The sequence below is a fragment of the Dipodomys spectabilis genome, unplaced genomic scaffold, assembly GCF_019054845.1.
Source record: "Dipodomys spectabilis isolate Male_0828 unplaced genomic scaffold, ASM1905484v1 ptg000137l, whole genome shotgun sequence".
Taxonomy (NCBI): Eukaryota; Metazoa; Chordata; class Mammalia; order Rodentia; family Heteromyidae; genus Dipodomys; species Dipodomys spectabilis.
The window spans coordinates 5,743,347-5,755,463 of NW_024870814.1; the positions used below are offsets into that span (position 1 = coordinate 5,743,347).

General features: G+C 37.4%; 1 protein-coding gene across 1 annotated transcript in view; it reads left to right on the top strand.

The window, feature by feature from the left end:
* The window catches only part of Dnah6 (dynein axonemal heavy chain 6), a 193,005-nt gene that overhangs the window by 14,621 nt on the left and 166,267 nt on the right, over positions 1-12,117 (top strand). The window contains exons 5-10 of the mRNA XM_042690457.1: positions 2,946-3,213; positions 5,911-6,045; positions 6,129-6,249; positions 7,425-7,551; positions 10,224-10,392; positions 11,492-11,608. Of these exons, the coding sequence (XP_042546391.1) occupies positions 2,946-3,213; positions 5,911-6,045; positions 6,129-6,249; positions 7,425-7,551; positions 10,224-10,392; positions 11,492-11,608 (937 nt within the window). The remainder of the gene's footprint in view (positions 1-2,945; positions 3,214-5,910; positions 6,046-6,128; positions 6,250-7,424; positions 7,552-10,223; positions 10,393-11,491; positions 11,609-12,117) is intronic.

The window sequence follows — 12,117 nt, forward strand, 5'->3', positions numbered from 1 at the left end:
TTTGCAAACCAAAGAATTAATTCCAGGAGGAATTTGGGGATTTTTTTTGGGGGGAGAGGGTTGTTTTGTTATATTTTGTTTTTTTAGAACTTCAGTAAATTCACTGTGAGTTATTTCTGAAGTGAAAACGGCAATTTATAATTACCACCACAAACACATGCAACTCTCTCATTCTATGGAATTCTCTTAAATAAGATACATATCCTTTGCAAAGTTCATAGGAACCTTGAAATCTAAATTTCATTTCAAATGGACAGAAAGAGGTTCTGTATTTAAATCTTTTGGACAATTAGAAATCACAGCAGGGATTTTTCCAGTAATGTGACAATAGTTAGATGTAATTTTATTTAAGCCTTTCAGTCTGATTCATTAACTTGCTAAAGATTTCTGATTAGTTAATCCTATCAGCAAAGTAAGAACTTTACACTGGATTTTCAAAAGAGATCAAGAAAACTTAAATTTTCTGATTATTTCCTCAAAGAAAGGCCTGAACAAAATGAACATCCAAACCAACTATCTAGCAGGTAGCTGAAACTTCAATCCTGAGTGCTGCTAAAACTTGCTGCGTGGGTGAGCATCATCATGAGGATATAATTTCCTGTTACTGGAGAACTCTGGAAACTGTTGAATGCTGCAAGGCAGAACAGGCCAAGTGAAGCATAGAAGTCTATGGAGCAGATTGGAGAAGTGACCTCTCAACACTAGACTAGAGGCTGGGCATGTGGCCTAGTGGTAGAGTGCTTACCTAGTATTCATGAAGCCCTGGGTTCAATTCCCTGGTGCCACATAAACAGAAAAAGGCGGAAGTGGCACTGTGGCACAAGTGGTGAAGTGCTAGCCTTGAGCAAAAGAAGCTCAGGGACAGTGCCCAGGCCCTGAGTTCAAGCCCCAGGATGGGCAAAACATAACAAAACAAAAAACAATAGACTACAAAATCTATAGGAAATAAGATTACAGGAAACTAGCCCAGCACCAGGGGCTCACACCTGTAATCCTAGCTACTCAGGAGGCTGAGATCTGAGGATTGTGGTTTGAAGCCAACCCAAGCAGGAAAGGCTATAAGATCTTACCTCCAACTAACCACCCAAAACTGGAAGTGGCATTGTGGTTCAAAGTGGTAGCGCTTCAACCTTGAGCAAAAAAAGCTCGGGGATAGTGCCCAGGCCCTGAGTTCAAGTCCCAGGACTGACAACTAAAAAAGAGTCTCACAGTTTCCTGCCCAGGGTTGGCATCAAACTATGATCTTAGCTTCCTGAGTAATTAGGATTACAGGCATGAACCATTAGTACCTGGCTAATGTTAACTTGGAAATCTAGAGGTTTAGTAAGCATCCCAGATGATACGTATGTTGATAATATTATCTTGGAAAAGGTCCTACATATATTCATTTGTCCTATGAAGAGTAGAAACGAAGCAAGGGAAAGGCTTTGAGTTTTAATAATGAATATCTCAAACGGAAATAACATTTCTAAGTGGGATTGAACATCAACATGAAGAACATCATGGACCCCATCTGCCATCACTGTCAGTAGAAAACAGACTACACAAAGTAAGTTTTCCAGACAGGCACCAAGGCCACGGTCAGCTGTTTGCTCTCATTTTGGTTTGATGTCTGATGTTAATGAAACATCTGAAATCAATTATGATTTCAGTGGCAAGTTAAAGTTTCACATTTTGGAAAGAAGCACTCCAAGAATAATATCTGGTTATGTCCGAAAATGAAAAATAAAAATAAAAAACATTTCAAATGTTGGCCATCTACCTCACAACACCATGAAATTTTCCCCCAGACATTTCTAGTGTTGATTTAATTAGAGCACAGACAAAAGGTGTCAGCCAATGGAATCAGGTAAAAGCAAAGCAGGTGAAAGACCTTCTGGTGTAGCGCTGGACCAGCCCCTCACTCGCTCTCCACAGCACTTCTTGTGTGCTCAGGACAGTTCTTAATTTCAGTTTGCTTTCCTTCTAGTCCTTGATGGCCCAGATTCTAAAAATTCTTCTTCACTTTTGTTAAAACAAAAAAATCAGACTAACAATGATTTGTGCTAGTTGTTCTTAGCATATTGATTAACGGGCTTAAAGAATATCAGATTTTATCCCAATCCCTAAAAATGGATGATACATATGTACGTGAATTTGTTGTATGCAATTTTAGGAATCTTACCAATGGCCCGAAAGATGTTCTAAAAGTCCAGGAACAAAGCTGTTCATTTCACACAATGAAATGAAACATATATTTTAACTTAATTTGGGTCTCCTAATCCTATCTAATTCATGTTTTCTTTATCATAATCCTGTCAAATCGGAATCAATTAAAGTTTCTATGCTAAATATAAACTCAGTTCCAGGTTCCTCTCATACAGGACTATTAAGTTCAAAATATCTATAATAGAGTTATTTTATTATAAAGTTCATCTAACTGCAATGATCAGTGATTTTGCCAAGCCCAGCTGTTTAAAAACAGTTGCAACAATAAAATTATGATTTAAAAATGTTTTAAATGCTGCACAGCCAGGTGTCTGTGGCTCACATGCGTAATCCTTGCTAATATACGGAGAATCGTGGTTCATTGTCAGAAAACTCTTTGAGATTCTATATCCAAAATAACCAGCAAAAAGCTGGCTGGAGATGCAGCTCAAGTTGTGAAGTGCCATCTGAACAAGCTGAGCAATCATGGGGGCCTTTGAGGGCCTGTATCAGTGAAAGCAAGAAAAAGGGAGAAGGAGAGGGAGAAGGAAAGGGAGAAGGAGAAGGAGATGGAGAAGGGAGAGAGAAGAAAGAAAAGAAAAACCAGTCCCTTTTCTTTTACTGAGTCATTTATTCAACCTGAAAGTAATTTGTTAGAATTCTGTTGAATTTTAAATATTATTTGTTGTCAAAAGTACGTGAGTTGCTAATTTTGTATTTAACTTTTATTCATTGTCCCAACTTTTATTTGTTCATAGAATTGTAAATTTTGACAATATCAATAAAAATGACTACTATACTATTAGCCAAAAGGCAGTGACACATGTTTACAACAACGACGTTGAATTTATCGAAATTGATCGATGGGAAAAGGAATATCAATATCACAAAGAACTCACTAAGATTCCCATATTTGCACTTTTCCGGAAATGGAAAGCTTTTAACGTGTGGAAGAAGAATGTCCGCTCTAAGAAAATTGCTGGATGTCGTAAATCTTTACAAAAAAACTTGTTTATTATTAACCCAGTATGTATTTATTAGTCATACTTTAAAAGAATTACAGAAAAAGAGTGACTATCACAGATGTCGGTATAGGGTATTCCTGAGAGAATATTTTATGATTGAAGGAATTCACAATTTCCATCATTCATTGTCATTTAGAAATCTAGCAGTATAGTGGTATTTCTGCTTTCAAGTAACAGCTGAACAATACGAAAAGGTGTAAGAGGGTTGCATGTGCCACTTTTGATTAGAAGCACCTTCCTTTGTTGTTGACCAGGAAAGCTGTATATCCTTTTGAGCATGGTGGGACCACAACTCTATAACCTCCCTCACCTTTTAGACACTCAGAATTTCAGTTCAAAATAATTTGGGGCTGCTTTCATGCTAGTGCTTTTCAATATATCCTATGTCCTTTTACCATGGATTCAGACAATAAGGACATTTTTTACATACTTATTCAGTTGATAGGGTGATCATAGGAAAACAATCTGTTCAAGGATTTTGGATCACATTTAACTCTTATCTATTGGATTTCAACTTTCATTAGAAGTTTTCCACTTGTCCCTTGGGAGTGAACTGAAGTGATTATTGTTGTCCCACACGGAGCTCTAGGGCCTTAAGCTACTTCTGTTACATTGAGATATTACTTTGTATCAGAAGCAACAAGTTTGTATTTTATTGGTTGTTTTCTTCACATCAGTCATACAATAAAAGGATATTCACTTACGCTTATTAACAGATTAGTGCAAGACAAAGATATAATTACACTATCTCAGTCATCCATCAGCTCAAGCATCCTCAGATGTGGAAAAACATGCTTGTTTATCTTGACACCAAAACTCAACCCATTGAGCTCTCATTTCATTACAGATTCATTGATCTTTTAAAATGGTTTTACCATCTTTCATCTTTCACCATGTTTTAGACACTATACATAAATCTGTGAATATAGATGGAAAATAATTCTTCCTAGATCAGTCTTTAAAGTTACTTGTTCCTCAAATCTTATTCTTTTTTGTGCAATCATTTTCTGTGCACTATCCATATCAGCAATATCTTGTCCATGATGTCTACTCTTATACTTGGTTCTAGCAGATTAGAAAGTCTTTTCTAAGCAAGGATTGACCTAAATAACAGACCCATTATGATGATTTAAACACCTATTACATGCTAAATGACGTACTACAAGTCCTACATTTACATTTAGTTAACTAGAGTTGATGATTCTTCCTCATTAGGTTGAAAGAACAAATATGGAATTGTCCTGGAAATTTTTATGATTTTTTTTTTGTCAGACAGGGGGTTTGAACTCTGGGCCTGGGCGCTATCCCTCAGCTCTTCAGCTCAAGGCTAGCACACTACCACTTGAGCCACAGCACCATTTCTTTATATAATTGACATGCTATATAATAATTCACTAACCCAAAGTATATAATTCATTGATTTTTAGTGTATTTAGAGAATACCAATCATCACTACCATCAGAATATATCCATCATTCCAAAACCAAGTTCATCCCCATTAATAGTTATTCCTTCCTCCCTGTTTGTCACCTCCACTCAGCTCTAGACAGTTACTAATCTTTCTGTCTCTATAGATTTGCCTATTCTATTTATTTCATATAAATGGAATAATACAACATTTGGTCCTTGACAACTATCATTTAATATAACGTTTTAAAGATTAATCTCTGTTGTTAAACAGCATTTCTCTTTACTAGCAAATTATGTACCTTTGTGTTGGTCATACCAGTTTTAGTTATCTTGCCATCTATTGACAGATATTTGGGTTATTTATACTTTTGACAATTATGAATAATGTTGTTATGAACAATTATGCACAAGTCTTTGTGTGAACATATGTTCCCATTTTTCTTGGGCATATCCCTAGAAATGGGATTGCTGCATCATTAGGAAACTTATGTTTATTATTTTAAGGAAACATGAAGGAGTTTTCTAAAGCAATTGGTTCCCCACTGAAATTTTAAAGTTTTGCTTTGCTCTGTATCATAACTTCTTAGAATAGTTGCTCTTTCCTCCTGTGATTATGTTGGATATTGCCAAGTCCTTAAAGTAACACCAAGAACATTAATAACCATTAGCCAAATCAAATGAAATTTAAAATATTGCTCAGTTTTCTATCACTTGCCCTCAATTTCATCCTGAAAATACCTGAAAGACAGCAGGTGCGAGTGCCTTCCACCCATCATCCTATTCAGGAAGCTGAGATCTGAGTATTGCTGCTGAAAGCCAGCCCTGGCAAGGAAGTCTGTGAGACTCTTATCTCCAATTAACCAGCAAAAAGCTGGAAATGGAACTGTGGTTTAAATGGCAGGGCACCAGACTTGAGCAAAAGTGCTAAGAGACCATCCAGACCCTGAATTCAAGACACACACACACACACACACACACACACACACACACACACACACACACACACACACACACACACACACACACACACACACACACACACACACACACACACACACACACACACACACACACCCCTGAGAGACATGTTTATCTTTTTGAAGTAAAAACTTAATCTTATAACTCAAAGACTTAATTTTTAAGTTTGAAAAGTGTTCCTACTTGAAGTGTGCATTTTATAGTTATAGTTCATGTTAACATACACACCTGGTAATTAAACTATTAAATGCTTGTATACCTTTAAAGCAAGATACTTTTTACTAATGATAAATTCTTATTTTTCACTTAGTTTTTGAGACCAGCTCTTCTTAAAATAAATGACTTATGCTATCAATTGAGCTTTATGGGACTTTGTTATATTGAAAAAGGTCATACCTACACATTGCAGGAATTTAAGGCTGCACAAATTTTACGACTAGGAGAGGTAAGGTCTTAGAAGGCTTAAGATATTTGTTTCATTTATGGATACTTTGATATCGCTAATTATCCCTATTCATCAATGTCTAGGTGACAGAGCACCTTGAAGAATTTAGAAATGAGACCAAAGATGTGGTCAGGAAGGCTTGTCGATTGGCTTTGCGTGCTGTAGGATTTATTCCTGATGACTGTGTGTTTGATCCCCAAGAGGGTATGAAAGGCAAAAAAACCTGGATATATAAAAAGTAGCAGCTCTCTTTTAAATTCTTTCCCTCTTTCTTTGTCTTGCTCTTTTTTCTCTTCCCTTCCTTCCTGCTCCTTCCTTCCTTCCTCTTTCATTTTTTTGTTTCATTTTTGTTTTTTATATAAGTCTCACACTGTAGCCAAGGCTAGTCTCAAACTCACAATCCTCCTGCATCTGGGTTCCAAGCACTGGAATTAGAGGCATGTACAACCATACTCAGCTACTTCTATTCATTTCAGTGGTTCCAAACTTCTCCTTGATATGTTATCAAGTCGGTGTATTTTGTGGAAGGTGAGGAATATAGTAAATACCGCCTCTTTTCCCTGAATTTTTCCTACTGTGCATAGTATTCCTAAACTGGACACCAAATCTTAAACATTCTATGGTAACTTGAGGCCTTGCTGCTTAAAAGTCCAATTTAGTACAGACAATAGGTTTGTTCAAATGAAGGGACTAGCTGGATGTTAGAATTAGCCCAGCTGGCATAAGAGTGATTCAAAAGCAGATGGAGAGTAGGATAAAAGTATCCCTGAGAAATAGGTAGTAAGGTTTACAGATCAACTCCTGCTAACAAGAATGCTAGGGAACTTACGGTGCCTGTTCTTGAGGTGAAATCCATTGGTGTGAAATTCTTTTTTTTTTTTTTTGTTAAATTTTATTTTATTTTATTTGAGAACATACTGTACAGAGGGGTTACAATTACATGGTCAGGATAATGCATACATTTCTTACCAAGCATTGCAGCCTCCTCCTTTGTTTACCCTTCACCTCCCTTCCCAGCCTCCCCCCTCCCCCCCACCCAATCATACCCCCCCTCCCCCCCCTCCGACATTGTAAAGCTGGTTTTGACATGACATTTTGTACTTCTCATTGTTGCAACAGGTCCACCTGAATCCTTAAACGACTTGTTTGTCCCCATCTCCTCCACATGTTATACTGACATCAAATATAGTGAAAGCAGGGGTTTGGTGTGAAATTCTTTCAGATAACCAGGATACTGTTTTTTCTCCCTTGGGTTTGAGTTGTTTCATTAATCAAAGTATTTTGTTACTTTCAAATTTTTTATTAGCTTTTTCTTTGAATCCATATTGAAAGAAATGGAATCTTGACACAAGAATTCTTGTTGTGCTTTGTACTGTTAGAGTATTTAAAAACAAGTGGAGTCGGTGTTGCTGAACTGACGTTTGACTTTCCCACTTACGGAGACTCTGAAAAAATGACATACACAGAACAAGCCAGCAAAAGGCATCATTGCACAAGACTGACATGGTAAATGGTTATATTTTTTCTCTCAAGAAAAATTACAGTATCCCTCCTCATCTCATTAAAAATCCCTGGCCATATGTGGAGGTATATGCCTGCGGTCCCAGCATTGGGGAGGCAGAGGCAGGAGGGTCATGAATTTGAGGCCGACCAGGGCAAAGTCAGTGAAACCCCATCTCAGTAGCAAAAGACAAAAACAAAAGGGCTAGAGTGTGGCTCAAAAGGCAGAGAACTTTCCCAAGAAACTCAAGTCCCTGGGTTCAATTCCTAGTACCACAAAACCAAGCAACCAACCATGGATGAGAAAGTATATGTTGGGTTGTATGGCTGGAGTAATTATTTTACTCTTCATGCCAAAACATCAAGTGTATACTTAAATGTATACAATTTTTTTTGGGGGGGGGCTTGAACTCTGGGCCTAGGCGCTGTCCCTCAGCTCTTCAGCTCAAGGCTAGCACTCTACCACTTGAGCCACAGCGCCACTTCCGGCTTTTTCTTTTTGCTCATGTGGTGCTGAGGAATCGAACCCAGGGCCTCATGCATGCAAGGCAAGCGCTTTACCACTGAGCCACCTTCCCAGCCCCAATGTATACAATTTTTTTAAAGGCTTAGGAAATAAGTGATGTCACATTAAAAAAAAAAAAAAAAGCCTTCAGAACAGGGTTCACTAGTACTGCTGGGAATTGGGGGATGTGGTGATCTGAATATGTGTCCCAGAAGCCTAGACTCTGCTGTCACCTAACAAAGCTGCTTCTGAAACAGGCAGTTTGGCAGAGATTGGAGTGTGAATACAAGGCCAAGAGGTGTTTATTGATCTCTTAGGCTTTGTATTGCCCTGACCTAGAATGAAGCATGGAACCCAGTAGAGCGGACTATGCTAAGGAGAAGTCAGGCGCACAGGGGTTGGAGGACCTCAAGCAAGCCAGGAGAGTCTCCTCTAACCTATCTGCCAATAAAGAACCAGCCACATCTTATCCCTAGGAAAGGTTTTACAGCTGCAAGGCAGTGAAAGAATTCTTCCTGCCGGGACCCCACCTGGGCCTAGACTCTCGCATACCTGCATTAATTCTGCCACTGGCTTACACAAATTCATCTTGATTTCAAATGACTGAAAGTTTGGATTTTTTTAAAACTTCACAATTGCAATTTGTGACATGTGGTTTCTGGTTTTTAATAAAACTTTCCAATGTGGAAAAATCTCTGGTTTAAATCATTCTTAGGGAAAACATTTAAATAGGTCAAAGAGACATAGAGATAAAGTAAATAAAATGACATAATAGACTACAGTATTTTCTTTTTCGCTAATCAATATGTCATTTCAAAAGTATTTTTGTGAAAATAAGTTATTGCTATTGCCTAAGAAGGAAAAGAATTCAAAATACATAGCCATGCATAAATTGCTATGATAAATAAATCATTCAGGTTTTAAAATTCATCAATTTTTGATTGGGGTTTTTTTCTGTTGAAATTTAATTAATTGCATAGACACATTTTACCTTTAAATAATAAAATAATTTTCAATTCATCAATAATTTCAATTCATTATTAAAAATAGATAAATAACTAAAAACTTCGTGATTAGAAATAAAACTTACAAAGAAAATAGCCAAAAATTCTCTAAAAATTGTGAAACTATACATCATAAATATTTAATCAGTGCTTATTAATTTAATCGAACATATAAAATTTACTAATAAATCTTAACCACATATACATGAAATGTCTGTGTAGCAACAAAGTCAATGAGGCACAATCCAAGGTCACCATCCAGGCCTCAGACATGCTAGAAACTCTGGAGACCTGGAGCACCATTCAAGCACAATAGTTACTCTACCCTTGTTTTTTATTTAGATTACATACATTTGTCATTTAGGGTTTTGTTATTGTTGTTTTTCCAATCCTCAGACTTAAACTCAGGGCTTGGGCAATGTCCCTGTGCCTCTCTGCTCAAGGCTAGTGCTCTACTGTCCCTCAGCTCTTCAGCTCAAGGCTAGCACTCTACCACTTGAGCCACAGCACATCTTTTTTGAGTAGTTTATTGGAAATAAGAGTCTCATGGACTTTGTTGCCCAGGCTGGCTTCAAACCACGATCCTCAGATCTCAGTCTCCTGAGTAGCTAGGATTACAGGCATGAGCCACCAGAGGCCAGCTCAAGGGTTTCTTTTTGTGATAGCTTCAAACACACTGGCTCAACCATAACTATCCTGCGCATCAAATAGCCTCTGTAAGAGTTAGGACACCTAACTAAATTGGTGCTCTATTTTTTAATATGTTTACTTTAAAGGGAGGAATGTCTTAGAACAGCTTTCCTGTTAAATATGAGATTATAATTAAATTTTAAAAATCAGAGAAATTGGGGCTGGGAAGGTGGCTCAGTGGTAGAGCACTTGCCTTGCATGCCTGAGGCCCTGGGTTTGATTCCTCAGCACCACATAAGCAAAAAGAAAAAAGCAGGAAGTGGCATTGTGACTCAAGTGGTAGAGTGCTAGCCTTGAGCTGAAGAGCTGAGGGACAGCGCCCAGGCCCAGAGTTCAGGCCCCATGACTGGACCCCCCAAAAAAATAAATAAAAAATCAGAGAAATTATATTTTGAGTTGTAAATACTTGCTTTAGAATCATTGTCAAAAATGAGCAGTGAAGATAGAAAACTGACACTGCTTGTCTTTTCTTTTTCAAGTTTTATCCGTCTAAATGACTACCTCATTGAGAATACTCTGCACGTCCTAACAGTTAATTCTGCTAACTCTCTTCTGAACTATCTCACTGACAAACTAAAACGAACGCCTTCAGCAGAAGTCATTGAGAAATGGATTACTGAAGAGAAAGTTGAAGTCACTGACAAAAAGGTATAGCTAAACAAAATTAAAGCCATTAATCAGTGTTGAAGGAGGAGCACTAACTCTCTATCATGCTATTTGCTCTGTACAGGTAAATTAAAGGCATTTTAATTTGAATATATTTCCAGATAACATTAGTTATAACTAAGTAATCAACATCGTTTATATTTAAATACTATCAATTTTCTATCTGCTGTATATGACTGTTTTCTCAATTGTTTCTTTTTCCATTTTGTTGACAGTGTTTTTAAAAGGCATTTTACATTATAATGTTGTCCTTGTTATTATTATAATTTATTGCCTTTAAGTAGCTGTACAAAGGGGTTTTAATTCAACATATCAATTTATAAGTATAATGCATCATGGTCAATGTGACCCCTTTCATCATACTTCCAGATCTCCCCCAATCCTACCCATTCCCATTCACTTCCTTCTTCATTCTTCTAATTTCCCCCTGACCTCAGCCCACACCACACATACACCTCAAGTACCCACTTCCTAGTATTCATTTTGTTAGACTGTATGTTAGTTGTTCAAAGAAGCTACACCATTGGAATTCTCCCTTGCATATACTCTACTTTGGTTAATATATTGGTGTAAATATGCCTATAACCCTGTATATGTTTACATATATATTTATAAATTAGATCCAACTTTCTTATATGAGAAAATATGTCTTTTGGCTTTCTGGGCTGCATTTGCCTTTTTTTTTCTTTCTATGGTATTGTTCATTGACAGTCCTTCCGCATGCTACGATTATAAAATCAGCAATTACATAAATTTAAGTCTATATATCCTTGGGGGTTTTTGTTTGTTTTTTGTTGGTTGTGGGGCTTGAACTCAGGGCCTGAGCATTGTCCCTGAGCCTGCCTTTGCTCAAGGCTAGTACTCTATCATCTGAGCCACAGCACCACTTCTGTTTTTTAAGTGGTAATTAAAGAGTCCTATAGGGACTTTTCTGCCCAGGCTGGCTTTGAACTGCGATCCTCCGATCTCAACTTCCTGAGGGGCTAGTATTACAGGCATGAGCCACCACTGCCCAGCTATATCTTTTATTTTCCACCTTGGTCCTTGTACCTTTATAACAATGCACATGTGCTCCTTCTAGGCGGCCCCTGGGATAGAAAAGCAGGAAGAAGACGAGTCTCTCATCCCCATGTTCCTCATAGAACTGATTCTGACAATAGAGTCGCTAGTCTTTGAGCCTTGTTTGCAAGACTTTCTGGTATGTGCTTCTTCATGTAATATCTGCCAATAGCATCTTCATAAAAAAAAAAAAAGTGACTGCTTTACTTTTGGGTGGGTGGCAGGACTAGCAGTTGCCATGTCTCCAAAGGGTCATAAGAAAGAGAGAAAGCACTTCTTTTGCCCCAGAACTACCTCTCTATACAAAGAAAAAGTGTAGCATGTTTTCTTTAACTCAAGGCCAATCAGAGGCTTGGTAAGGACCACCCTCAAGAGTCATATTCTACATGAACCTTAGAGTTGACTATAGGCATCCCTAAATAGAATCTAAAAATGACTCTGTTATAAACACCATTTCTGAAATATATTTAGAAGTGTGCTGCCTCTGGGAGAATTTTATAGTTTTAATTATTTGTTACTCTGTAACAAACCACCACAAACTTGATAACTAAAAAAGGTCCATCATGTTTCCTTTTGGACTCATTTTAGAATAAATGATATGCCATATATACATAACCTACAATGCAATTATACACATGAATAAATAAG